At 51.2% G+C, this 27722-nt stretch overlaps 1 protein-coding gene across 4 annotated transcripts in view; it reads left to right on the forward strand.

The window, feature by feature from the left end:
- DHX30 (DExH-box helicase 30) overlaps positions 1–24678 on the forward strand; it is a 30168-nt gene extending 5490 nt beyond the window's left edge. The window contains exons 1-20 of one of the 4 annotated variants that reach the window (XM_033165054.1): positions 2799–2997; positions 4696–4713; positions 5249–5379; positions 7259–7369; positions 9191–9549; positions 11169–11292; positions 12560–12709; positions 13297–13449; positions 15994–16815; positions 17991–18069; positions 18268–18372; positions 18652–18827; positions 18929–19135; positions 20226–20307; positions 20614–20807; positions 20898–21057; positions 21845–22002; positions 22576–22679; positions 22804–22943; positions 24341–24678. In XM_033165054.1, the coding sequence (XP_033020945.1) occupies positions 2814–2997; positions 4696–4713; positions 5249–5379; positions 7259–7369; positions 9191–9549; positions 11169–11292; positions 12560–12709; positions 13297–13449; positions 15994–16815; positions 17991–18069; positions 18268–18372; positions 18652–18827; positions 18929–19135; positions 20226–20307; positions 20614–20807; positions 20898–21057; positions 21845–22002; positions 22576–22679; positions 22804–22943; positions 24341–24576 (3693 nt within the window). In that variant the 5' untranslated portion in view covers positions 2799–2813 and the 3' untranslated portion in view covers positions 24577–24678. Of the gene's footprint in view, positions 1–2798; positions 2998–4695; positions 4714–5248; positions 5380–7258; positions 7370–9190; positions 9550–11168; positions 11293–12559; positions 12710–13296; positions 13450–15993; positions 16816–17990; positions 18070–18267; positions 18373–18651; positions 18828–18928; positions 19136–20225; positions 20308–20613; positions 20808–20897; positions 21058–21844; positions 22003–22575; positions 22680–22803; positions 22944–24340 lie in introns of those variants that run through there. The other 3 variants (XM_033165056.1, XM_033165055.1, XM_033165057.1) reach the window with 3 other exon arrangements.
- The last annotated feature ends 3044 nt before the right edge of the window (positions 24679–27722 follow it).

Below are 27722 nucleotides of genomic sequence, written 5' to 3' on the forward strand. Positions count from 1 at the left end.
CTTTCTCTAGAAATACTGTGGAGAGGGGGGAATCCTATTGGTCCACCCTTCCAACCCTGACGGCTGATCCATTCCATGTCCACGGCCTGCTCCCTCCCACTTCTTTCCCTCATATGCCATATTTCTTTAGCCTCACTCTTTGCTCTGTCTCCTTCCACAGACGCAGTTGCCCTCCTTACGTAACCCCTCAGGGTAGACCCACCATCTCTTCCCCTGCCCCTAGCAACCACCTGCTTTGGGAAGCTCTCTCACTCCTGCCCATTAGCCTTTCCTTCAGTTGTTAGGCTGGGAGAAAGGGCTTCGTTTGCTAGTGTGTTTGGTTGCCGCTGGGATAAGCAGTAAAGTTCCTCTTTCATTTGTTAGTAGGAGCACTAAGGTATAAACTGTCCATGTCACCTGAAAACAGTAATGAGAGCACAACCTTAAACACAGAAACCACCAAACCTCCCCTACAGATGCCCTTTCAGCTGCACAGCTAGTCCACCCAGAAGTGGCGGAACTGGACGACACCCCTTGCAACTGCACAAGGGAAGCATTGGTTTTCATGCAGCAGCAGCACTTCTGCCAACCTGTTGCCTACCAGACATTTTGGACTGCAACTTGCATCAGCCCCATCATTGTATGGCCTTGCTGACTGGGACCAATGGCAGTTGTCTACCAGGTGTTTTGTACAAACCTGGTTGTCTTAGGCCAGCGTTCACATTCCTGGCAGCCAGGGCCATCTTAAGCATATCTAGCACTGTGGTGCCATGCTCCCTCCCGCGGCCGCCACCACCCCCCTCCCCCGGTTTCCCAGAGTTGTCGACCTTTATTTAGGGAGGACGGCGGGGCTGGAGGAGGCGGGCAGTGGCTGGAGGGCGGCTCCTCCGGCGCGGTGCCACGGTGGCCACAGCAGATGGAGGCTCTGGGCGCCGCGCTGCTTTGGCGTGGCAGAGGCAGGCGAGGGTGGCGAGCTGATGGCGGGAGGTGCCACGTCCAGCCTCTGCCTCTTCCCTGGTGCCCTCCAGAACTTGGCACCCGGCGCCACTAGCCTCTATGGGTAAGACACCCCTGCTGGCAGCGTTAACCTGCTACCCCAACCACATTTATTTGAAATTAATTAAAACTATTTAATTAATTTAACAAAATTGATGCACTTGATCGAGTGATACCAGCTTTTCAAAGTTTGATTTCACTGACGCCCCCCCGCCTCCTAGCACCCCTCCTTAGGTAATCCCTAGGCCTGTCCTCTCCTTTCCATTCCTGTGCAGTGAGGAGAAAGGTGTCTGGCTGCATAACAAGCCACTTTGTGACTACCCTAAAACACTGAAATTCCTTGTGACTGCTCCCCCATGCTACTTTTCCAGACTCCCACGTGTGTATTTCAAAAAAACTTTGTGTTGGTTCTCCCTTCACGTGTGTTACACATAGCATTGTGGTCTTGTGCTGTGCACTTTGATGTGATACCTTACTTCAGCTTGTGTGACCACAGAGGCACAGACTTCAGCATAGCCTTGCACCCACCAGGGCAAGAGAGTGTTCATGACCCTGCCCTCCAATCCTTGCCTAGTGTCAGTAGGCACGGTTGTCCGCTTCTCTCTGCCTGCAGGCTTCTTGCACCAGGGTGGGGCTTGTTTTCCATATGTTGGCATTATTATACGAACTTAGTCATTAGCTTGACAAAGAGCAGAACGGAGCATTGAGGCCGTGTTAAGGTTGGGAGGCCTCCATTCTTACATGTTTTAAAATTGCCCTTGGATATGATAGGAGTTAACTGTGTGTCATAAGATACATTGTTCAAGCTAACTTCCTTATTGGGGGGGGGAGGTTGTCTTCATTACGGGTTTAATAGGCACACAGCAGGTAAGTTCAACTGGGCCACAGTCTCTTCATGTCACCCTGCTTGGAAGAGCTGCTTGTATACCCATGTTTATAATTTTTTTTTTTTTTTTGCAAAGCACTGGTTCTTTATTTTAAACCAGTTTTTTTTATCTTATGAGCCAATCCTATGAACTTTTGCTCTAGCAACGAAGCATTCTGGACGAAGGACAATTCCCACTGGATCAGTACCACCTTGCTCCTTGAAGCAAAGCTGTAGCATTCAGAGTTTCCCTGGGCTGTTTTGCAAGCCCCAGCACCATTTGCTCCGTGCCGCCTTGCTTACAAGGGAGCAAGGCAGCAGCGCTGCGGACAGCCAATACATCAAGAAAACGGGCAGACTTTGGCAGAGGCCGTTTGTTCACAGAACTGTTGACCCACATTCAGGCTGTTCCTGTGGACCCAACCATGCCAGCAGAGCAGCAGCCATCTGAATTCTTGCACCTCTGCTGGCCTCTCTTGACAACTTTTGTTTCTTTTGTCTTTTTCGAAGGCCCTGGCTATCTAAAGTGGTTGTGATCTATGCAGTTTTTGGAAGAAAGCCATGAGGCTCCCTTTGGAGCAACACTATGTTTTCCTTTCAACAGCATAATGAGTGTTTTTAAGGTCCTACAGGCCTGGAAAATTAGGGGGCTGCAGGTATTGCAACCCATTATGATGAGGACACCCACAAATAAGCCAGGAGAGAGGGGTGAAGGCGAAGGTGAGGCTTGCTGGGCCCACCAAAGCCGCTCAGCTCTTTGCCTAAATCCTCTTCTGGCTCCGGAGTCGCCCGCCCGCCTGCCTTTGTGGCCAAGGCGCTCCCTCCTCCCTTACAGAGGCGCCCTGCGCTTCACCCCGGCGCCCTCCAGGTGGCGCGCCGCGGAAGGCGGAGGCGCCTCCCTCGTCCCGCGCGCATGCGCCCCGCTCGCCTGCTCCTGCGTCGAAGCCGGCGCGCGAGCTTGCCTCATTCCAAGATGGCGGCGTCCAGCCGGCTCCTGCAGATGCTGCTCGACGGCGCCGCGGGCCCGCTGTGGCGAGCGCAGCCCACGCTGCGTCGGTCGCTGCGGAGGGGCCTGTGCGAGCGCGCGGCGGCCGGCGCGGAGCAAGCGCAGCAGGCGGAGGAGGACGACGACGACGACGACGCGATGGGCCGCCAAGGTGAGGCGGCGCCGCCGCTTGCTGGCTCGCCTTAGGCCGGGTGGAGGCGGTGGGACAGGGCGGGGGGGCTATGGGCGAGGGGCGTGAGACCCCCCCCCCCCGCGCCGGTCCTCCTCTCCGCGCGCTCCTGCTAGCCTTCCTCACCTGCATTTTGACGGCGCCTCTTCCCCCCCCCCCCCCGCACACGCGCCCGCACTTGGAGGCGATGCGGCGCGCTTCTAACGGAGCTGGACGCGGTCAAGGTCACGCGCCAAAGTGGCGTCCGGCCTCCCCTCCCCCCCCCCCGGCTTCACGTGCTCGGATCCCTTCCCCCGGCAAGCGAGAAATGGACCTTAAGGTGGCGGGGGAGGGGCCTTCGCTTCGGCTTCCTAAAGGAATCTCGGGGCTTCCCTAGGCTTTAAGCCCGCCCTAGAGGGTGATTTCACTCGCAGTCTGTTCTAGAGCCGCCTCCCACTTGGGTCTGGCTCAAAAGAACATCCCATAAACAGGAAGCACTGTTGGACTTTAGGAGGGTGAGGAGGATAAGGAAGGTGAGCAGACTTTTCAGCCGGTATTGTCTTTTACTGGGGCCTCTGAGCTCCAGAATTGGTTTTCCATGCCAAGTAACCTTCGGGTAGAAGCGATGGGATCTGTGCTACTGTATAATTCACTCTGCTGCTTTGTGTAAATTTGATGCCGTGGTTTAGTGCGAAATCCTTACAAATAATGGTTTAGCAGGTCTTTGACCAGACCACTTTTAAGAAAAAGCATGAGTCAGTGGCATGGGTAAGACGAGATTCTCTGCCACTCTACAGCACACCAGTTCAAAGCACAAAGTGCATTTGCAAATATTAAAAATGTTGGGCATGTTGTTGTGATCTCTGTGGTTGTGGTGGTCCATAAGAGGAAACTCCCAAAGTCCACAGTTGTGCAGAACGTTAATTATGATCAACCGAAATGCCACAGAATTGTGGCAAGCTCTGGAGTTCCCCATAACTTTTTGTCGAGCAAGCAGGAATTAGGGGAAGGAGGAAACATTTTTCAAAAAAAAAAAAAAAATACTAACATTAGACAGGGGCCAGTTTGCAAACTCCGTTCCAAGCTGGTGATTGTAGGCTGATTACAAGCCAGACTTTTTGAGTTTTCAGAGATGGGGAGCAGCTAATAATTGTGGCTTCAAAGCCCAATACTTGACACTTTTATGACATGTTATACCGCCAGGTGATGGGCTGCTGGGTGCCTTGCCAGGGTGGATGCAGTTCCCCATCCTGATCTACAAGCTGACCGTCAATCTATATATATTTTGTACTTTTTTATCCTTGTTCCCCTCACCACCTGCTTTGTACAACATTGTGCCTGATGAAGGCTTCTGGAGAACTCAGAAGTTTCCCATACCTTTGTTGGTCCCAGCTGTGGATTTTGAAGGTTGTTCTTGTATTTAAACCTAAATTGTGTCCAGTGATTGGTTTTTTATTGAGAACTACCAAGCTGGGAAATGACCTGAAAAGAATGGCCCCATTGCAGAATTCTTAGTGGGAAGTCTCTGCTCTTTGTCATGGTACCATTTTTTAAAAAAAGAAGAAAACCCATGAACTTCTGTTTTCTGGGTGTTTATGGGGTTGGCGCTGAAGGTACCATAGGGGTAAATCCATCTGTTTAAGCTCCACCTTCTCAAACCTTTTTTTATTCTGGGTCTTTTCCTTCTTGCTTTCCTCTTAGATAGGACAATGCAAGGAGGTGAGTCAATTTCACTTTCACTTCTCCTTCGTTGGCAAGTCTAGCTGCTGCCATAGCCTGTGTGTGTGTGTGTGTGTGTGTCTGCGGAGGATTGATCTCTGTTATCTAGATATGGTTTCTATTGAGCTCTTATTGTATGAACACTTTAAAGATGTTTTTGCTGTCTTCAGCTCAAACATCTGAGCTAGCTAAACGCTTGTGCAAGGGGGTTTGAGCATGTGGAGTTCTCAAAGCAGAGGGCCAGTTGATACAGTGCACCTTCACCACACATCAACAGCTCACTGTGCACCCATGGTTTGTGTAAATCAGCCCCCAAGAGCAGCTAGCCATGGGAGTTGTGATAAGACACCTCTTTTCTGGTGTCTTGAATCCTGGTAAACGGACCTCAAGGCTGAGTCTGTCTAATCCGTCGTCTGCAACATTGGACATTGCTGACCTCCCATGGATGACGGATGCATTGCATGATTCATTTATCTTGTGAAGTGGTCTCAATTTGACAGGAGGTTAATTCTTCCATCCCACAATTTTCTTTCAGATTCAAGGGATTTACTGAAGGAATTTCCCCAGCCTAAAAATTTGCTCAACAGCGTCATTGGAAGAGCTCTTGGCATTTCCCATGCAAGAGACAAGCTGGTGTATATCCACACCAATGGGCCACGGAAAAAGGTAAACTGTCTGCAGCAAATAAACCAATGGATGGAAATGGCAGGGAAGCGAGTTCTCGCTCAGTGTTCAAAACTCACATTTTTCTATGCGCATTTTGCAACAGGGAATTTCATTAGTGTGAGCAGTTTCTGAGCTCTGCACGCAGTACTGCGCCTAAGATTTCAGATTAAAACTGTAGAGTGGAAGGAAAGGAGGACCTTTTTCTGCCTCCCCACTTCAAGATACTCTCTGAAGACTTGAGAAGAGACCCTCTTAAGAATATTAGGAGGGGGGTGGGCAGGGGAAGGACTAGACCATGTGAAAAATGAACATAATATTTTAGCTGCTGTTCATTCATTTTCAGCTTTGTGTTCTTGTTATTTAAAAAGCGCTCCTAGACATTCCGTTGTTGCGCCCACAATCTCGGTTTAGGGTGCCATTTAGCTCCTAGCTTTCATATCTCCCTCTCTAACACTGTTCTTGCTGTGTGTTAGAAGAAACTGCTTGAAAGGAAGAGCCAGTGGGGGACTCTGCCTTGGGAGGTGGAGAAATTGTCTTTACTGTAGGGGGCATCTAAACAGAAACCGGGCATGATGCTGCACTGCTGGTCCTCCCTTGAACAGGAAGTGTAAGGAGGTGTGTGTGAATCTGAATTTATGAAATGGCTTATCTCTGTAGATCATGGCATAGGTATAAGATTGACATAACTCTAATATGACATGAGGCCCTCCATGATGAGTTCCATGGTAACCTGGCACAAGCCTCACTCCAGCATCCTGAAAGGCATTCAGGAATATCCTGAGTTCACACCCATCTGACCTAAAATATTAACATATGCAAATATAGGACTGCTAAGTACAGGAAACTCAGCTCCCCAGGATACCTTTAAATGGTAATTTAAAGGCAGATTGCAGGCAGACAGGACTAGGTTCAGATAACTGCTCCCCAGCAAAGTCTTTTCACCCTTCCGTTAAACAGATAGGAACAGCATGACCAAAGATGGGCAAAGGTGATAATTAAGCAGGAAATTCCAAAACTAACTATAGCAAATGTAGGAATCACTCATTTTACAGCCACCTCCCCTCTTCTAGTACGCCTTGGCGAAAAGGTATTTTAAAAACCTAGATTCAAAGGTTACTTATCTCTCACAGCTCCAACAGGACAGCACTTAACCCAGCGATCCCTAGGACTCTGCATGCTTCTGCTTTGCTTTAAGGACAGGTCTACTCCCCCCCCCAGGTTTATAATGTGGGTTTATGGCAATTTTTCCAGGCTACTGAAGTGCTTATGTGGTTTTACATCGGCGAAATCATAGGCAAACGTGGCCTTATTGGCTATGATGTTTGAAAGTTTTTGTTTTGTACTCCTGTGTCTTAGTATTAAATTACAGTGCTGAGATAGATAGATAGATAGATAGATAGATAGATAGATAGATAGAAATGTATGTATTGTAATTTGCTATTTGCTTAGACTGTAACTTTGCTGTCTAAAGGAGCAATTTTATATATTCTGTCACTCCTGTTTTATATCATAAACCAAGCTTTCTTTGTTCCTTTGTGTGAGAGCTTCTTGTGGGCATAAGATTAAGGGTTAACACACTTCCACAACAAGTGCACACCATAACTCCAGCAAAAGATCTTAAACCCCTCAGCAGTGTATATGAACATACATGAGTGCTGGTGGTGCACAGGTAAGCCCAGGTACACACATGGGAACAGGAGGCTGAATCGGATGAGCGCCATGGCCCTTCACAACTCTACAGTGCTGTGAAAATGTCTCTTAAGGTGAAGCTGCATGTGAGGAGAGCTGGTGATGTGTTCCGTTAAGAAGGCACACGAAGCTCAGAAGCAGTATATATGAGCAATTTGCCTGACCTCTTGCCTCCTTTGTCCTTCTGCAGAAAGTCACGCTGGTCATCAAGTGGCCAAAGAACGTGGAAGTGGAAGGCTATGGGACCAAAAAGATTGACGCTGAGCGGCAGGCTGCAGCCGCTGCTTGCCAGCTCTTCAAGGTGATTGGGGGATGTGTGTGTCAGGGGGGCATCCTTCATTTCCTGTCCCTGTCAGAGAGCATCCTGTCATGCACTCAGGCCTCACCCTGTGGCCCATTCTTGCTTTCATTTTACCAGCGACATCCTTACATACATCCTTATAGACACAGATGACTAGTATGATTCCAAAGACCCCTAGGAAGACTTGCCCTCTGGCTGCAGGGGGCTCCCTGAGCTTTTCTTGCCGCTTTGGGCCTTCCATAACCAGAGCCAGGCAGTGGGCGGAGCTGTAGGATTAATGGGCTTTTGAGAGGCGAGTTGCAGTGGCCAGTTTTGGATTTGCCTTCCTGTAATGGTAGCCATCTCAAACTTTGGGGGATCAGCAAGCTAGAAGTGGAGAAGGTGCTGGTCTGTTCCACGCCCCACTCCCAAGTTAGATTAGAGCAGGCTTCCTCAACCTCGGCCCTCCAGATGTTTTGAGACTACAATTCCCATCATCCCTGACCACTGGTCCTGTTAGCTAGGGATCATGGGAGTTGTAGGCCAAAAACATCGGCAGGGCTGAGGTTGAGGAAGCCTGGATTAGAGGAAGGCAGAAGGGAGGTCTCGTTTCCCTACCAGTGCTTCAAATCACATTCAGTGAGTGACAGTTGCTGTCAGAAACTGAGTCAGCTTCCACGCTGGTCATGTGTGTCAAAGGCACAAATTATTATTATTATTATTATTATTATTATTATTATTATTATTAATACGCCCTTCATCTGCAGATCTCTGGGTGGTTCACAACATAAAAATGCAATATAAAAATACAATATACATTATAAAAGCAAGAACAAAAGCAAACAAAATACTCCCATCCCCACAAATACGTTTAGAAGGGATATAGGATGTTAATTCTCATCCCAGGCGTCTCCAGCTTTCTCCTGTGCCTCTCCCTACCCCATCCTATGAACTGCCATCGCTCCTACAAATTTTTGTGCTGTTTGCAAAGCCTGCACAGCATCCTACTTCTGGTGGTCCGCATGTACAGATGTGCATTAAATGAATGAACCAATGAATGAATGTGTATTATTACGACCAAACAGCCAGCTTACAGGTGTGCATTGTTGCGCTGTGGCAGCCTTCACTAACCTGGTGCCTTCTGGATGTTTCGATGGCGGGTTGTGGTCCAAAACATATCGTTGGCACCAGGTTGGCAAAGGCTGCAGCATCCGAAGGAAATGTTGTCGGGAATGGGATGCTAAAACCACAGTGAGCAAGAAACGTGTCTTTTTTCAAAGGGTGGTGGTTTTTAAATGAAGTTATTTATACTGGCATAAAAAGTTTTATTTCCTCAAACGCTCCTAAACATTGCTGTTTTTACCTATGTCATCTTGAATCCATGTATCTGTATAAAACAATGTGCCTTTGAAACTTCGCTTTCCATTGTTCCTCCCTTGCCCACCCTCCCTTCCTGCTCCAGAGCCTGAAATGCCCCTCTGCCATGCTCTGGGTCACATGGTCGCCCTGACTGCACCTGATGGTGATTGCAGCCTGAAACAACTGCAGCCTGCCAGTTTGCGGAAGGCTCTGCCAGTCAGCCATCTTACTCCCCTCCTCCTTGTCCTTGCTGAAATCTGAGACATTGCACCCAGGCCAAGCAACCATAGGCCCCCAGTTCAAACCAGCTCGCAAGTGGCGAGAAAGACCTCTAGAGGGCTGCAGTTGCCGGTCATTGGGGCAGTACTGGGCTAGCTGAACAAAGAAGCCCGGCTTCTTTCTGACGCAGCTTTGAGTGGTTTAAAACACCCTTTTCTTTCCCCCTTCCAGCCATCTTGACCACCTTTCCTTTCCTCTGCGCAGGGCTGGGGCCTGCTGGGTCCCCGGAACGAGCTATTCGACGCCGCAAAGTACCGCATCCTTGCTGAGCAGCTGGGCTGCCCCGATGAGCGGTGGTATGCAGAGGGCAGCCGGTGGCGCTCCAAGTCCGGGCCGTCTCTGGCCGACCTCTCGACCTGCTGGAGGAGGATGGAGCCTAGTGAGCCTATCCAGCCCCTGGAGCACAACAGGCTCCCAAAGCCCATCCGGAAGGAGGAGCTGGAAGAGGGGGAGCTGGAGGAAGGGGAGCTGGAGGAAGGGGAGCTGGAGGAAGACACCATTGATGTCTCCGATTACCTGTCCATGGCGCATCCGGGGGCCCGCACCCCACCCAGAGACATGAGGTAGGAGATTCCCTGAGCCCTGAAGGGCATGGGCCATTCATGCACACGTGGCGTCAGCATGGGGTTGGGCCTTTGTGTTCTGGCATGGCCCTCCGGACAACTTTGGATAATGCCCTTGGCAGGATCTGTTGAGAATCCTGCAGGCTCTTTTTAGCTGTATTTATACACTGCCAGATTTTGCGGGGGGGGGGGGCTCACTATTATTATTTTTTAAAAGATAGAATAAAAATAAAATTAACAGCAATAAAATAGCAGTAGCTTAAAAACAGGTTAATGCTCACATCACTTTCCCGAATATCTGGGTAGGCCTGCCTAAACAGAAGCATTTAGCAGGCGCCAAAAAAAGTACAGTGAAGTTGCCTGCCTGGTATCAATAGGCAGGGAGTTCCAAAGTGCGGGTGCTGCTGTACTGAAAGATAAAAGAGTTCTTACAGATGTGGAATGGGCATTACAGTACAGTGGTACCCCATGTTACATACACGATCTATTCCGGGTCGCGCTTCGTAACCCGGGTGTACTTAACACGAACGAACGAACCGCAAGAAAAAAAAACCCGGAAGTTTGCGGGGTTTTGCGCTTCTGTGCAGGATGCTTTTGTGCACTTGCGCATGCTCCGCGGAGGACTTCCGGGTCGCGGAGGTGCGTAACCCAAACGTACGCAACACGGAGCGTACGCAACACGAGGTATGATTGTATATGGTATCTGTAGTAGTGCCAGTTCTGCCAATCACAGCAGGAAGACAATCTTAAGAGGTAAACTGGTCTCACAGTTGTTAAGGGCTTTATATGCTAATTGCAGCTCTGTAGTTCCATCAGTCCATAGTCTATTTATTTTACATATGTGTGCCTAATCCGCAGGCGGCATGGGGAGCAGTGAGATTAACCGCCCCCTCCCTTCATTGCAAACACCAGAACCAGAGCCCCTTCCTGTGTGCCTCACCTGCTGGTCTGAGCCGTGCTGCTCCTGCCTGTACATGCAGCCGCCTCCTTCCCCTTCCTACTCGGGTGTGGTGTGGGGAGGGAGGGAGGGAGGAGCTGGGTGATCCTGGCCACATTCTGGAATGCTGTGGGGGTTCTGGAGCCAGTGTGATGCTAACAGTTTTCAGAGCACAGAACAGCCTTGCCGTTGGGAGCAAGAAGCACCTGCTAGTTCACCAATCCTGCTCAAATTTGTCTCCCTCTGTTAGGAATGTCAGCTCTCCTGTTTTAGTGGGGAAGAAACAGGTCTTTTCCTGGTAGCCGCATAAAGAAAACGGATAGCCAGGAAGACACGTTTCTGCCTTGGAAGTGGGGTGGGAGGGTTGTCCAAGTGTGGCTGTCCATGGTCAAGGAGAGGGCACCCTGTTTTTTTGTGGCTTCTAGCCCCCCTCAAATTCCACTCCTCCCCCGTATCAGTGTCCTGAGCGCATACTCTTAGCCATAGTTGGCAGTCCATAATAAAATAGGGGAATAATCTATTTGATGCCCCATTGCATAAATCCTGTATCTCCCAGTCGCTCTTCAGTGGGTGGGCAAGTGTATCTCTGAAGGCAAGACAGAGGCCAGCTGATGGAGTCCAAGTGGCAACCTTTAGAACAAGAGGATCTAGCAGCCGCCTTCTCTTCCCTCTCCTGCTGCAGGGATGGGTTCTCTCTCGAGATGACGGATGACAACACAGCCCTCCGGGCTCTGACCCAGTTTCCTCTGCCCAAGAACCTCCTGGCCCAGGTGATCCAGATTGCCACTTCTTCGTCCACAGTCAAGGTGAGTTGGAGAGGGTCACTTTGGCCAACTAGGCAGAGGATGGAGGGAGGCGGGTCTCTTTGGAGAGGCTCTTCTTAAAGCATGTATGAGAATTGGGCCTGGGCCAAGTGCCACCACCCAGATGGGAGCTGCCAGAAGTGGAGGGCAGATAGATACACAGCATCCAAAGGAGCAAAGGGCCCCCAGGTGACTTTAGCCAGTGAGCCAAGCCACATAAACTGCAGGAAAAAGCAGAATCTGTAGAGTTGCCCCTAGGTGAAGTCCTCCAAGCGAGCTTCCCCCTTTCTCTGTCCTGGCTCGCTGCTGAATAGTCGTGCCTTTGCCAACCTGGTGCCCTCCAGCAGTTCTGGAACGCAGCTTCCATCAGCTGCAGCCACCACAGCCATGCTCCTGCCAGGCCGGCTGTTGGGAGCTGGAGTCCAAAAGGGAACCAGGTCAGCGCCAGGTTGGCAAAACCTGGAAAAGTCATTTTCAAAATGTTCCATAGTTGTCACCTCTCATCATCAGAACCAGGATGCTTACATGATGCTCTCGTTACCTGGATGTTTCGTTCTTTATTGCCTCCAATTGTGCTTTGCTTTTAAATTGTTCTGTGCTGTAAGTGTGATTGCATGTTACATTGGGGTTCGCTTCCAAGGGTTCCACATATACACAAAGCCTGGAAGCCTGGGGATGTTTGCACGAGATCTCGTGGGAACTAAGAAGCCGCCATGAAATCTCAACATGAGCATCCCAGAGCCGGCACCCTTCCTGATCTGGGCTCCCCGCCCCCGCCCCCCTCACCCCCAAAGCAAGACAGAGAGATTAAAAGCACTTTGCACACCAGGTACGCCTAAGGGGATCCAGTGTGCCATTAACTTCTAAGCTCTTCATCTTGCTTGGGTTTAACTTGTGGAATTTCAACCAGCCTGCCTTTCAATGCATATGGTTGAAATTGTACAAGTTAAATGTGCATAAGATGCGACCGGGCTGTATTTTGTAAGTCTCCTTTGAGACGTTTGTGTGTGTTTAATCGATAATGAAGCAGTACTTAAAGAATATGCAGCAGCGGCAGAGCTCAGTCTGGCACTTCCTAGTCCTTTAGGCAGCTAGTAGGGGGTGTTGCTGCGATGCCTTCTTAACCCGCTAAAGGTTAGCCTCTTCCAATGTCCTTTGGGAGCAGCTAAGTGATCCCGGCTTCTCCATGAGTTGGAGGAAAGGAGGCAGCACATGCTGGGAGGTGGGGGGGGGCTCCTCCCGCTGACCCCTTCTCTTTTGCTTTGCACAGGAGTACATGCAGTTCCGGACGGTGGGCACCAAGACCAAGATCTGCAAGCTGACCCTGCGCTGGCCGTGCCCCATGACCTTCGCCGCCAAGGGGCGTCGCAAGGTGGAGGCAGAGAACAAAGCGGCTGCTCTGGCCTGCCAGAAGCTGAAGGTGAGACTTGGGGCTCCTCTCATTCCTTCGTTATTTTATCTGCATGCTGCTCTCTTCCACAAAAAGAACCTGCCCAAAGTGGCTCGCAACAAAGAAAACTGGAATTAAAGCGTTTCAAAATAAAACATTGCAAAAACAATTTCATGGTAAGACAGCGTCAAATAGCAAATAACAAAAAAAACCACAACGTTTCAGTATTATAAATATGACAAGATTGCATTACACTTCCCGACAGTAGCCAAAATAACAAGGGAGCTTAGCCGTTCCACCTTGGTCGTAGAAACACCCCTCCCATGATGATTCTCACAATCCCTGTCCTGCAGCAGCTTCTTAAAAGCCTTTTAAGTGTAGGGCGGGGGGCGGACTAGCTGAAAAACACCTTCCATGGTGCTGTTCCTTCCCTAGCACTTCCCACTGAAGGCTCTCGTGGCTGGGCCACGAATGGCCTCTGCCAGCCAGTCTCCTTTCTAGACCAAGGGTTCCTGTCCCCGAGGTGGCCTTCTTTCCTGTCTCCCTGCCCAGGCAAGTCTCTCTCCCCCTCTTGGAGACCCTCCTCGGCTGACGCACCCTCCTTACCTCCCTTCCAGAGCCTCGGCTTGGTGGACAAGAACAACAACCCCCTGAGCCACGCCATGTACAACATGACATCCCTCCGGGAGCTGGGCGAGAACCAGCGGAAGCCCTGCCACATCAAAGTCCCCGAGGCCACGCTGCGCAAGATTGAGAACTACCTGAATCATGTAAGCCTTCCCTTATTTCAAAGAAAGTGGGCTGGAGCTTGGATTCCAAACTAGACCCAGTTGTGGGGAACATGCCACTGGGAGCCACAGAACATGGAACTCCTGCCACCAACTGGCAGAAACAGTTGAAAAACTCTTGCCTTGGCTACTTGTTACCTGTATGTTCTCCTCCTTCCCATATCATTGGCCAAGTGGCTGTGATGTCATGGAATGTTTGAAAGTGAACTAGCTGCTTGGGGTGAACTTATTGGTGGTGTTGACTAAGAGCACAATTTTGAGGAGTGAGATAAAAGGTCAGTGGGACTTGGGATAGGAGAACAGCTTCCCTCAGGACCATTGGGCTGAGGAAGGGCTGTGTGGGGCTCATGGGAGAGACCGGGGCCTGTTTAAAAACAGGCAAGAGGGGTGGGGAGCATTGTGGAGGCTTGGAGGTGCAAGGAAAGCTAGTTTCACATTTCTATGGATTTACAGTCTTGGGGAAAAGAAAGTGCACCCTCTTTGAATTCTGTGGTTTTACATATCAGGACATAATAGCAATCATTTGTTCCTTAGTGCTGTAGGTCTTAAAATTAGGTGACTACAACCTCAGATGAACAACAGCATATGACATATTACGCCGTGTCATGATTTATTTAACAGAAATGAAGCCAAGATGGAGAAATCATGTGTGAAAAACTAAGTACACCCGTACTGCTTCCATAGTAATTAAGAGGCTAAGTAGCGGACAGGTGCTGCTAATCAAGTGCCCTTTCTTAATTGATCATCAGCAAGTGTGCCCACCTCTATAAAAGCCGAAGTTTTAGCAATTTGCCGGTCTGGAGCATTCAGGTGTGTTTTAACACAATGCCAAGGCGGAAAGACGACGCAGTGCTCTCAGAGAAGCAAGTGCTGCTGCCCATGATAGTAGGAAGGGTTCTGAGGCCATCCGATCAATTTTAAGCCCAACATTCTGCAGTGAGAAAGTTTATTCAAAAGTGGAAAACATTCAAGACAGTTGGCAATCTTCTCAGGAGTGGACGTCCCAGCAAATTCACCCCAAGGTCAGACTCTGCAATGCTCAGAGAAATTGCAGAAAACCCAAGAGTTACATCTCAGGCTCTACAGGCCTCAGTTAGCATGTTAAATGTGATAAGTTCGTGACAGTACAATTAGAAAGACTGAATGAGTATGGTTTGTTTGGAAGCGTTTCCAGGAGAAGTCTCGTCTCTCTAAAAAGAACATGGCAGCATGACTTTGGTTTGCAAAGTTGCACTTGGAACAAACCACATTTGGCAAAAACCAAACACAGCATATCGGCACAAGCACCTCATTCCAACTGTAAAGCACGGTAGTGGATGGGTGACGATCTGGGCTTGCTTTGTAGCCACAGGAGCTGGGAATCTGGCAGTCATTGAGTCGACCATGAACTCCTCTGTATACCAAGGCATTCTACAGTCAAATGTGTGCCCAACAGCTGAAGCTTGGCTGAAATTGGGTCATGCAACAGGACCAGGATCCCAAGCACACCAGCAAATCTACAACAGAATGTGTGAAAAAGAACATGGTATTGCAATGGCCCAGTCAAAATCCAGACCTCAACCCAATTGAAATGTTGTGAGGGACCGTAAGAGAGCTTTGAATAAACAAATGCCAGCAAACCTCAGTGAAATGAAGAAACATTGTAAAGAAGAGGAGGCCAAAAATTTCTACACAGCAATGTGAGAGACTGATAGTGCTACAGAAAATGATTACTTCAAGTTATGGCTACTACAAGCTAGAATTGTAAGGTGTACATAGTTTTTTCACACACGGCTTTTCCATCTTGGCTTTATTTCTGTTAAATAAATAATGACACGGTGCGATATATCATGTGTTGTTGTTCATCTGAGGTTGTATTTACCTATTTTAAGACCTGCTAAGGAACAGATTATTGTTATTACGTCTTCGTATGTAAAACCACAGAATTAAAAGAGGGTGCACTTTCTTTTTCCTGTGACTGTAGCTGAACTCCAGATTTCTGCTGTTCCAGCTTTCTGTACCTGGAGGATACCTTTTCCCACTCGGAGCTGCCTCTTAAGCTTCCTCACTGGTTTCTGCATCTGCTTTGCTGTGCAGATCTTAATCCTCCTTGAGATAACCTTGCCAACTAGATGACTAATATTCCAAAAAAAGCAAGTTTTAAGAGCAGGCAGCCTAAGGCCCTTGAGTAATTTCATAGCCAACCCAGCACTGAAAATCAGTTCTTTGGTTGGGAAGGTAGTTTTGCTTTGGTTAACGATGGAGTAGGCTGAACTTGGAAGCAAGACTGCACCCTCGCACGGGTTCTGCAGCAGTCAGAGGGCAAGGCAAACTGCCCCCTTCCCGAAGGGCTTTCCTCCCCTCCTCCCTCCTCCCCATTACTCCTTCCTGTTTTTAATCTGCCACGGTTTCTCCCTAGGAAGCCTAGGGCTTCCTCCATAGTTGAGAGCCATGATGCTGTCATCGCGGCTGTCGTTTGGCTAGCTGAAGTAGGCAACAAAGGCCTAGCGCTGAAGAGAAGGCCACTTTTTCTCTCCTCCCTCTCAGTACCCAGTGGACACCCAGGAATCCAGGCCACGCCTGGCAGACGACATGATGAACTTGAGCAAGGAGACGGGCACCCTCAGCGACGCCATCACAGGCAAGAGTTACATCCCCATGTCGGAGTCGGAAGAGGTTCGCCACAGCCAGAACCTCCTGGCTCTCTGGAAGCGGAGGGGCACCGCTTGGCAGGAGACCCAGCCTCTGCCCGTGGACTCGCACCGGGAAGCCATCCTCTCGGCCGTGGAGCAGAACCCGGTGGTGGTGATTGCTGGGGACACGGGGTGCGGGAAGACCACCCGCATCCCCCAGCTGATGCTGGAGCACTACATCCTGGACGGTCGCGGGGCCCAGTGCAACATGATCATCACGCAGCCGCGGCGAATCAGCGCCATCTCGGTGGCGCAGCGCGTGGCGCAGGAGCTGGGCTCCAACATGCGGAAGAACGTGGGCTACCAGGTGCGGCTGGAGAGCAAGCCGCCCGCCCGGGGTGGGGCGCTGCTCTTCTGCACCGTGGGCATCCTGCTGCGGAAGCTGCAGGGCAACCCCCGCCTGGAGGGCGTCAGCCACATCGTGGTGGACGAGGTGCACGAGCGCGACGTCAACACCGACTTCCTGCTCATCCTGCTCAAGGGCGTCCAGAAGCAGAACCCCGGCCTCCGGCTGGTGCTGATGAGCGCCACGGGGGACAACCAGCGCTTCTCGCAGTACTTTGGGGACTGCCCCGTGGTCAAGGTGCCGGGCTTCATGTATCCTGTCAAGGAGTACTACCTGGAGGAGATCATGGCCATGCTGGGGCGGCACAGGCACCGGCACTACGAGATCAAGGTGAGCCAAGCGCACACACACTCCCCCCCCCCTAACGTGGCAGGAAGTGCTGTGTCGCTCATGCACACGTGCTCGCTCTGTGCACGTTACGAGGTCCTCTGTGGTGCTGGCCTTTGCACCGGACTGATGGAATAGCTGGAGGGTGCCAGGTTGGCAAAGGGTGCAGCTCCACCCTTTTGAGCGCTCTGGCTTCTGCCTTTGTTGATGCTCTGGCAGCTCAGTCACCGCTGCGATGTTTTGTGGGTCGGTGCCCGAGGAGCATTCCTTCACCCCCTTGTTCCCCAACAGGGATAGGTTGTCTTCCATTTGGGGAAGCTCTCTGACAGGGCATGTGCTTTGCATGCAAAAGGTCCCCACTTCAATCCCCAATGGCATGTCCAATCCTGCCTGAAACCCGGAGGGCTGCTGCCAATCAGTGTAGGCAATTCCACGCTGGATGAACCAGTTGTTTGAATTGTCATCAGGCAGAGTTCTCTGTTTCCAGTATGCAAAAAGGCTTTCGCCCCATGCTAGAGCATCTGTTTTGCAGGCAGAAGGTCTCAGGTTTAATTCCCAACAGGATTTGGAGACCGCCCTGCCTGAAACACTGAGCTAAGTGGGCTAATGGTCCAACTTGGTATGACACAGTTTCCTAAGTGAGTGGGCAGCAGTGACAGGAGGAAGACACATAAAAACCTGGACCCAGCCCTGCCGGGTGGTGTTTCAACAAGGTGTGGTTGAAAATACACATTGGGTTGTATGCAGGTGCCTGCTTCATATGCAGGACTGCATCCCCCAGTTTCCCCCTGCAAGGGGAGCCATGTTCATTGATACCATGTGAGACTATCATGCAGTCCCACTCACTGTGCTTTTATTTCTGGAACAGCTTTCACTGATGACCTGGCACCCACCAGGTGTCTAGGACTACAACTCCCAGTGGCCCCAACATCATAGGTCTGCACTGGCTGGTGGTGTTGGGAGTTCCATGGCCCCCGGTGTTCTGCACCAGTGTAAGGCAGCACCAAGTGTTCCCCTGGCGGTTGCTTTCATGCTGCAGCTTGCTTTGAGAGGTGCCTGGAGTTCTCCTACACCTGGCTTTGCAGGGTCCTTCCCTGGTAACAGAGCCTCGTGAGCTCTCTCCGTCTCTCTGCAGGGCCTCCTGGCAGATATTTACTGTGCCTCTTTTTATCCCTCAGCAATCGGACGAGGAGTGCGTCCTTGACCTTGAGCTGATCAGTGACCTCATTCTGCAGATCGATGCCCACGGAGAGCCAGGTAAGTGGTGGCCATTCTTCCTCGCACCCTCCCTCTCGGCTCTGACGGATCAGAGGGTCTGGCATGCTTTTGCTGCAAGTGAGACAGTTCAGAGTGAGACAGTTCCCTTCCTCCATGCCACCCTGAGCAACCAGGTAGAAAGGTGGGGTGCAAATATCTTCATGGTCATGTGTGACTTTCCGTCTCTGTTGGTTGCAGGTGGGATCCTCTGTTTTCTCCCCGGCTGGCAGGAAATCAAAGGAGTTCAGCAGCGACTCTTGGAGAGCCTGGGACCTCATAACAGCCGTTACCTTGTCTTACCAGGTGAGAGGGGAGCATTGCTCTCTTTCTCGCCTCACTGTGAGGTTTGTGGGAGGTGGTGGCTGTCCCATACAGAAAGTCTATAGCAGGGGTAGCCTCCATGGTGCCCTCTGGGTGTGGTTGAAATACAGCTCCCATCATCTTTTGCCACCCAACCATGATGGCTGCTGGGAGTTGTAGTCCAGCATCTACAGGACATCAAGCGGACAACCCCTGGCCTAGATTGCTGTGATGCTCCGGGGACAGATGCTCACAGGTGTTGTTTCTCCCCACCCTCGCCAGTTCATTCCAACATCCCAATGATGGACCAGCAGAGCATCTTCCCACGCCCCCCTCCCGGCGTGCGCAAGATCGTCCTGGCCACCAACATCGCCGAGACCTCCATCACCATCAACGACATCGTGCACGTTGTGGACAGCGGAACTCACAAGGAGGAGCGCTATGATCTCAAGACCAAGGTTTGTCTGGGCTGTGGTTGTCTTGGGTGAGGCTGTGGCAAGTTCAGAAGCGAGTTTGGGGAGCCTCAGGGTATGGGATTGTGACACGCCTCTTCCCCCAGGTCTCGTGCCTGGAGACCGTCTGGGTGTCCAAGTCCAACGTCATCCAGAGGCGAGGGCGTGCCGGGCGCTGCCAGTCGGGCTTTGCCTATCACCTCTTCCCGCGCAGCCGCCTGGACAGGATGCCCACCTTCCAAGTGCCTGAAATCCTCCGCACACCCCTCGAGAACCTGGTGGTCCAGGCCAAGATCCACATGCCCGAGAAAACGGTAAGGAGAGGCCCTCCTGGGTACAGAGCCTCCGATGGTCCTCTTTCTTGGGCTTGTTCTAATGAGCGGACAAAGCTAAGCTTACATGGTGCCTGAAAAACATGTCCCCCAAAGCCCGTAGCTTTTGTCTGAGCAGGGTGCTCCACTGTTGGAGTTGCTTAAAGGCCAGACTATGGAACTCACTCCCACAAGAAGCAGAGATTGCCATCACCTTGGGTGGCTTTAAAAGAGGATTAGGCAAATTCCCGGAGGAGGAGAGATGGCTATGGATAGCTCCTAGCCAGGATGGAGGCAGCGATGCTTCTGAATTCCAGTTGCTGGGAACCACAGGCAGGGAGAGGGCTCTTGCACTCATGTCCTCCTTGTGGGCTTACAGCAGGAAACTGTTTTGCCAGGGAGAACAGGATGCTGGACTAGATGGGTCCAGGTTGACAAAGAGCTCATTGCACTTGGTTTTAAAAAAAACAAAACAGTCAAGAAGAAGAGTTAGCATATTTACGTCTCCTGTGTCCTAGTCTCCCTCTCCTTTCCTTTCCTTCTCATCTCCCTCCCCCTGCTCTAGATGGTCCCAGTTGTAGTGTGGGATTTTGACAGCAGGCTGGCCATGTTTTTCCTTATTGAAAATTTTAGCCATCTACAGGATTTGTAAGCTGTGGACACAGAACCAAGACTGGGTTGATTTTCTGGTTCTGAGCTTTCAGGCCGTAGCCACAAGGCATTGCTGAGCAGTCAAGCCAGCAGTTTGTGCAGGCCAGCTTTTGCTAATTTAGTGCCCTTCAGCTGTTTTTGGATTGCAACTCCCATCAGCCCCAGCATCACAGAGGCATTTACTGTATAAGATTTGGAGTCCACGACATCTGGAGGACATCACCTTGGCGAAGGCTGGGCAGGCCAAAGCACTGAGAACCCAGAGAGGCTTTGAACATAGATCTTACCTGCTTGACCTTCTTGCTGTCCTTGGAGGAATGTTCAGAACTGGAACAGACCTGTAGGGTGTCAATAGCTCCCTTCCCTTCCCCAATCCAGTTCAGTGCCGCTTTCCACTCAGCTGGTCTTCACACTGTATACTCTGTGTTTCTTTTGGCTGCAGGCTGTTGAGTTCCTCTCCAAAGCCCTGGACAGCCCTGACATCAAAGCTGTGGATGAAGCGGTCATCCTTTTGCAAGAGATTGGTGAGTATCCGGGGAGGCTGGTCAGGAGGTGGATTGCTGGTAGGAACATAGGAAGCGGCTTTTATAGACCAAGCTCATTGGCTCTCCAGAGTTTCAGACAGGAGATGTTCCCAGCTCTATCATGCCAGGGATTGAACCTGCTGCATGCAGAGCAAATGCTTGACTACAGTCTTTCCATGTACGGCTGGGTCTGCTGCTGCTGCCGTCACTTTGGGACCACTGAGGTTGCCAAGCCAACACAGAAAGCAGCGCCCTTCCCTCTCCTAGCCAGCCCTTCCAAGCGCTCCTCTGTTGCCCCCCTTTCAGGTGTGCTGGACCACAGGGAGGCCTTGACCACTCTGGGCAAGCGCCTGGCTCAGATCTCCACCGATCCCCGGCTGGCTAAGGCCATCGTACTGGCTTCCATCTTCCGCTGCATCCAGCCGCTCCTGGTCATCGTCTCCTGCCTCACAAGGGACCCCTTCAGCAGTAGCTTGCAGAACCGCACCGAGGTGGACAAGGTGAGGGGCCAGCGTTGTCGGTGCTTGGGTGGGGAGGCGGGAGGATCCAAAGTGCATACGAACAACCCGTTGTTGTTCCATGTTTCCTAGGCCAAGGCCATCCTGAGCCGAGAGAGCGGCAGCGACCACCTGGCTTTTGTGCGGGCAGTGGCCGGCTGGGAGGACATCCTCCGGCGCAGGGATAGCCGAGCTCGTGACAACTACCTGCAGGATTACCTCCTGTATGCGCCCAGCCTGCGGTTCATCAATGGTGAGCAGAACGGGCGGTTGCCCAGGGATACAGGAAGCTGCCTTGTACCAAGTCAGAATCATTGGTCCATCTAGCTCAGTATTAGTCAATTCAACAGCTTGGCACACACTCTTTTCAGAGCGGAGGTGTTGGGGCTTCTGGAAGTTTCTTGAATACAGCTCCCATCATTCCTAGCCATTGGCTGACACTAGCTGGGGCTGATGGGGTTGGAGTTCAGCAGCATCTGGAGAGACCCACAGGCTCCCCATCCAAGCTTTACTAGGGATAAACATCAGCCCTGGCTTCCCACGGACTCTGTTCTCCTGGCATGGATCCCCGTTGTGATCAAGGAGCCTGAACCGAGAGAAATTCTGCCTGCTTCTGAAGGTGGAGAACAGGGTCGTTCTGGAGCCAGAATGGGATATTCAACAGGGCTCTGTATGTGGAAGGGAAGAAAGCCACAGACCCCAGATTTCCCTTTTTGCCAGTACTGCCCTGTAATAATCTTGTTGCAGCTCTCTTCTGAGCCCCCTTCTGCCAACGTGGATAGAGAAGACCAAGAAGGAAGCCCAGGCTGAATTTGTACCCGGCACTTCAGGAACTTAAGAAGAGCCCACTAGATCAGACCAATGACCCGTCTAGTCTAGCCCCCTCTCCTCTTGTGGTTTCCAGCAACGGATTCAGAGGCATTGCTGCTTCTCACTGGAGGCAGAGCCGAGGCATCCTGGCTAGGAGCCACTGATTGCACTCTCCTCCGCAGTTTAACTATGTGCTGCCCGACGCTGAGCTTTGCCTCTGTCCCCCGCAGGCCTGGTGAAGCAGTTCTCGGAGAACCTCTACGAGGCCTACCTGGTGCCAACCCCCTCAGACTGCCTCTTGCCTTCGTCTGTGTGCAACCAATACAGTGAGGAGGAGGAGCTGGTGAAGGGCGTCCTGATGGCTGGGCTTTACCCCAATCTCATCCAGGTAAGAGGCCCACCTCCCTTTCCATACTGTCTGTGGGTGAAGGAACAGTGGGGAGGGGTTCCCTTTCCTTGCGAGGGAATTTTGATGGATTCTCTCAAGTTTCTCTGGTTTTTGGAGCAGAACGGGTGGGTGGGGGTTATGCGCACTCTGCTGACGCATGCAGAGGCCAGGAACAGAACCCCTGCACGAAATGATCGCCAACATGGGTCCTAAAAACATACACCTCAAGGGTCGAAAGCATTCGCTAGAAGCTGTGTAATGAAGGTACCAGACACATTTCTGTGAGCGATGGGGCCACTGAGACAGAGGAACGGGAACTACCAACAGGGCCTTCTCTGTTGATCTCAGCACCCAAGAGCACCCGTAGGGAAGCAGGTGGTCTTTCAAGTATTTGGGGCCCGAGTCGCTTAGGGCTTTGAACACTGTTATGTACATAAAACATAATGAGCAATACATAATGAGCAGCAGTGTCAAATCATTCCCCTTGCCAACCCAGCAATCGACTCTTAGCCAGGCTTGTCTTGCTAATCCATCCCTTTTTCTTTTTCTTTTTTTGCCTACTCCTCTACCCAGGTAAGGCAAGGCAAAGTGACCAGGCAGGGCAAGTTCAAGCCCAACAGCTACACGTACCGGACCAAGGCTGGGACCGTCCTCCTGCACAAGTCAACGATCAACAGGCAAGTGGGCCGGGTGCCGCCCAGGCCGGCTGGCAGGCGGGTGCTTATGACCTGGTGGGGAGGGACGGAGGGAGGGCAGTGGCGGCAGGCCAGGTGTGAGACGGTCCCTTCCTCTTCACTGCAGGGAGACCTCCAAGCTCTACAGCCGCTGGCTGACGTACTTCATGGCGGTCAAGTCCAATGGCGGGGTGTTTGTGCGCGACTCCTCACAGGTGCACCCCCTGGCCGTGCTGCTCATGACGGATACGGACATCCATGTGCGGGGTGAGTTCCACGTTTGCATAACTTCCAGTTTCCACTTTTGCTGCTGCTTCAGGAATCAGCAGCAGTTGGTTTAAGCTCAGCGGAAGTGTGTCTGCCTTGCATGCAGAACGACCCAGGTTCATTCCCTGGCAACATCTGCAGGTAGGGATGGAAATGTGTCCTGCCTGAAACCCTGGCGAGCCGTTGCTGCCAGTCAGCGTGGACAATATTGAGCTAGCTGGGTCATTGGTCTGACTCGGTATAAGGCAGATTCTTGTTTCTACGTTACAAGGGTCTAACAGGGTCCTGGCCTTGCATGCCCAGAGAACTTGCTCTTCTCCGGTGTCCTGGTAGGATCTTCAACGACCATGTGATTATGGTGGCAAGGGCTGCTGGGAATTGTACTCCAAAACACAGAGGGCGCCCCATTTTGGGAGGCAGTTTAGGGATCACGAATCATTTGGTAGGTAGAAGGTGATGGGCGGGCATCCCACTGGAGGCAACCTTCTAATACCAGCTAATCTGATGCTGTTTAAAAGTTCACAGGCAAACTAAGACAGCAGCCTTTATTCCTGTTATTACTCCCCAGACTTGCAGAGGTGCAGTCTCTGGACGTGGAGGTTGCGCACCTGGCAGCCCTGTAATCAGGCAGCTTTTAATGTCTTCTCTATCGTGTGTGTCCTTTTTTTTCAAATTCAAATTCAAATTTATTGCGGCTATAAGCCCATAAAAACATAATATATGACATAAAGTTACAACAAACCATAGACCCTGGAGTCATAGGGAAACAAACCACAGCACAAATACAAGTTTTAAAATTGCAACCAGGGAGCAGAAAACAAAAGTATTAGTGGTCGTGTAGTTGGCCACAGCGCCTTTTTTGAGATATGACAGAGTGTAGAAACCTTGCCACCTGCAAGGTTGTGTAGGAGTCATTGTCTTGCAGGAGTAAGGCAAGGTGTGACTCAGCTGGTGCACCTGTAAGTTTCTGAGTTATTGGTCTTAGTAATTTTGCCCGAGCCTCACTATGCAGGGAACAGATAAAGATTATATGATGGAGAGATTCCGTCGACTTTTTATCACAATCACAAAAGGCGGAAACTAGGCCCTTGGAAAATCTAGTGTCCTTTTATAATCTGTTGGAAACTGCCCAGAGTGGCTGGGGCAACCCAGTCAGATGGGTGGAGTACAAGTAATAAACGATGAAGATAATTGTGATGAGAGTGCAAGGATAATTACTTTAACAGCACCTCTTCCTTGCCAGGGTCCCAGGCAGGAGGGTGGTGCAAGGCAGATGGGAGAGCTGGTGCACTGATGGTTCAAGCAGACTCCCTCCCCTGCAGCCGCCACCTACTCCTGGCCCAGGAGTCTCCCTTGGACTCCCCTCTAAGCTCCTCTCCCTTCTTCCCCGCCCCCAGATGACGGCTGGCGAGCGACCGTCTCCCTCGTTGACAGCGACCTCCTGGTGCTGGAGGGCGACTCCTACACCATCCGGCTCCTGCGCGACTTCCGCGTGGCCCTCTCCAGGATGGTGGAGGTGTGCCTTTGCTACGAGATGGCCGCCATCCCCGGGGACCTGCACCACCAGCACAGCCAGCTCCTGGACATCCTAGTGGACCTTCTCAAAGGGCCTCCTGGCAGCTTTGGAGCTTAGATCTCCCGGCAGCGGCCCAAGGATCTGGACACGGGGACTTGTAATTTGTAAAAAGATGTTGACAAATGTTTATTTAAATAAAGTTCTATTTATCCCTTGTGACATCTCTCTCCGTCCTGGAGGATTCCTAGCGCCCGTTCGTCCGCTGCGGCCACTGACAGCCCGCGGCGGTTGGGGAGAAGGCGCACCAGCTGCCTGCCTGCCAGCGAGGATGCCATTTTGCAAGTCCCAAGGCCCCGGAGGACAGTGTGGTGGATGGCAACTCCTCACTCTTCCTGGTTTTATGTGTTCTGCCCCCATAGTGGGGGCAGTCCCACGTAGAAGGATGGATTTCTCGCATGGAGGAACGGAGCATCTTCATGCGTCTCCAGGTTTTGAAGGCGTGAGAAAGCGAGCTCACGTAGGCACTCCTCAAGTGTGCAGGAGTTGATGTTGCACTTGGAACAGGGGAACACAAACACCCCGTCCTGTTCCCTTTGCCTGCCAGAGGACGCGCTGTCGCTCCAGGATGGGGCGATGGCATGTCGCACTTGGGAAACTTTTGTCATGCACTTTTTGAAATGAAATGAAAAATCCCTTTTGCTCTAGGTGAACTGGTTTTGGTGCAGAGGTAACCCCACTTCCTGCTGGCTGACTGGGGAGGGGGGTGGTCTTCTTGTCTCTTGCTGCTTCCAAACATAGGCCATCCCTGAGGGGGAGGGTGCTTGCTCTCATCCCAGGGGAGAATCAGGTCTGCACTGAGGCTGCTGGTGGAATGTGGCTTTGCTTAGGTGTCGGGGGCTGCTTTGTTCCTGGGAGGAGATCCTGGGCTACCATATAGCGGGGTCTTGAAGCCACTGCCCGCCCAGCCGAGGTACACCAAGCTCTGGCAGCATTGGCCTATTGAAAATGGGGAGCTGTTGCCTCTCCAGCTGTGGGGTGGCTGGGATCAGTCTGTCAATAAGAACTCTTCTCCTTTCCTGACCTCTTCAGCAGTGTATGTTTCCCAGTCAGCAGCAACCCCATTCACATCGTATGAGCTCCCAGTTCTTCCCTGATCTGCTGTTCTGAGTCTTCCCTTGCTTGCAGCTCTTGGGCTCACCCGGTATCTCAGTCCATGCCCCTTACGTTTTAAATGTATGCCAAGCAGAGAGCAAATGTGGGCCAGGAAGGCTAGCCTAGGGCCACTCTCAAGATCAATCGGGTTGATAGTCCTGCCCAGTATCTCCTGCAAGGACGAAGGAGGCAAACTGCTGGGTGGGCTGGAGGGTGGAGAAGAGATAGCGTCTCCCTGCTTCTGTTTCCTTTACTGCTCCTTGCCAGCTTGATGGATCATTTGCTCAACTTGCTCCTGGGTTCCTTGAGGGACAACGTTCAGTGACGGGGACATTTCTCTCTCGGAAGGGAGCATGCTAAAGCTGGTACCCCAGCACACCAAGTGTACTATAGTCTTCAAAGTCCCAGGCTGTGAGAGGGATGCCCAGCTTTGAGCACAGCAGAAGCAGCCACACCCAGTTTGGGAAAGGGAGCTGCCAGCAAGTCTGGGCTAGATTGTGCCCTGGGCTGTGTACCTGTCTCCCACCCCACCTTGACATCCTTCCATGACGCTCACTCTGCCCCTTGACCAGTGGGAATGTGTTGCTTTTTCTTAGAGGAGAGGAAAGGTGGATGTGTTTGGTCCCCTTTCTATGGGAAGGGAGGAGACCCCCAAAACGGGGAAGAAATGGCTCTGAGCTGGTCTGTGACTGATGCTGGGGAAGTTCGGTGGCTGTTAAACGTGGTACTGGACCTTTTTACAACCTCGTCTAAAGAAAATAAAAAGAGGGATAAAAGCAGCCACTGTCTTGACTCTTTTTTGTTGACTGGCAGGGTGAATGTGTGAGTCCCCCACCCCCAATTTTCCCTTTAGGTAGAAACCCCATCCATCTCCCCTTGTCAACTGAGCAACAGTTTTTTGGGGCAGGGGACATGGGCACATCTGCTTGGGTTTCTGTAAGTTTCCCAACCTTTCAGTTTCCATTCTGTCTTCCAAGATGGAAGTGTGGGGACATGATTTTATGTGGTGTCGTGGTCCCCAGGCTGCGAATCCCTTTAGCTGCAGATTCCTGCATTGCAGAGGATTGGACTAGATGACCCTTGGAGAGCCTTCCAAATCTACAATTCTGTGATTCCAGGTCTTTGATGCCAACTTTGCCTCTAGCTGCCCTTGGACAAGGAACACACTTGGAGCCGCTGCAACGGCCACTTATAAACACAGCAGGCCAGGAAAAATGGTCTTGGCCCAGTTCAGAAACAGATCTCCCCCTGGGCCTAGGGTCTCCTAGACTCTCTGCCACACCCTCACCTTGATTGATCAATGCAAAGTAAAATCACAGAATCTTATGTAGTTGGAAGGGACCCTGAGGATCATCTAGTCCAACCCTCTGCAATGCAGGAATGTGCAGCCATCCCAGACGGGGATTGAACCTGCAACCTTGATGTTACCAGCACCATGCTTTAACCAACTGAGCGGTATGGAATGGGGGTTGGTGGTTCTGGGGAGCCTTTTGTCCTCCAGATGTTGTCAGACTCCCAACTCCCATCAGTTCCTGCCAGCCTGGCCAGTAGCCAGAGATTCTGGGAGTTCAGAATCTAGCAAAGATCTGCAAGGCCACGGGGTCTCCATGCCTGTCTTAGACCCTTACAAGAAGGACCCATCATTGCCAGCAAGTTTGCTGCAGCAAAAGGATTGTTCTGCTTGTGCCGATTCAGCCTTGTGGGCTGCTTGGGGTTAAAAATTGGTACCAAAAAGACGTTAAAGTGAGTGCCAGACACACCTTTTTATAAAAGCCATTCCAAATCGGAATGGCAGAGGGGGAGGCAGCCGCATCTGATTCATGGGGCACAATGGCTATCTTTCTGTAAATCTGTCATCTTGTTGGTTATTTCTGCTACACCCCTGATACAGGAAATTGCACTAGTTACCAAGTTACCACATCTGTGCCCACTCTTAAAGGTGGAATTGTTTTTTTCTTTCCAAAGTTGGGCAATACATAATGTCACTTCTGTTGATAAACTACATTTTCTACTTCTGTTTTTAACGTACACCAAACAGTAGTCAAAAAATAATAATAATAAAATAAATCCTTCCAGTAGCACCTTGGAGACCACCACTCTTTTGAGTAATA

This window comes from Lacerta agilis, chromosome 12 (assembly GCF_009819535.1).
Source record: "Lacerta agilis isolate rLacAgi1 chromosome 12, rLacAgi1.pri, whole genome shotgun sequence".
NCBI lineage: Eukaryota > Metazoa > Chordata > Lepidosauria > Squamata > Lacertidae > Lacerta > Lacerta agilis.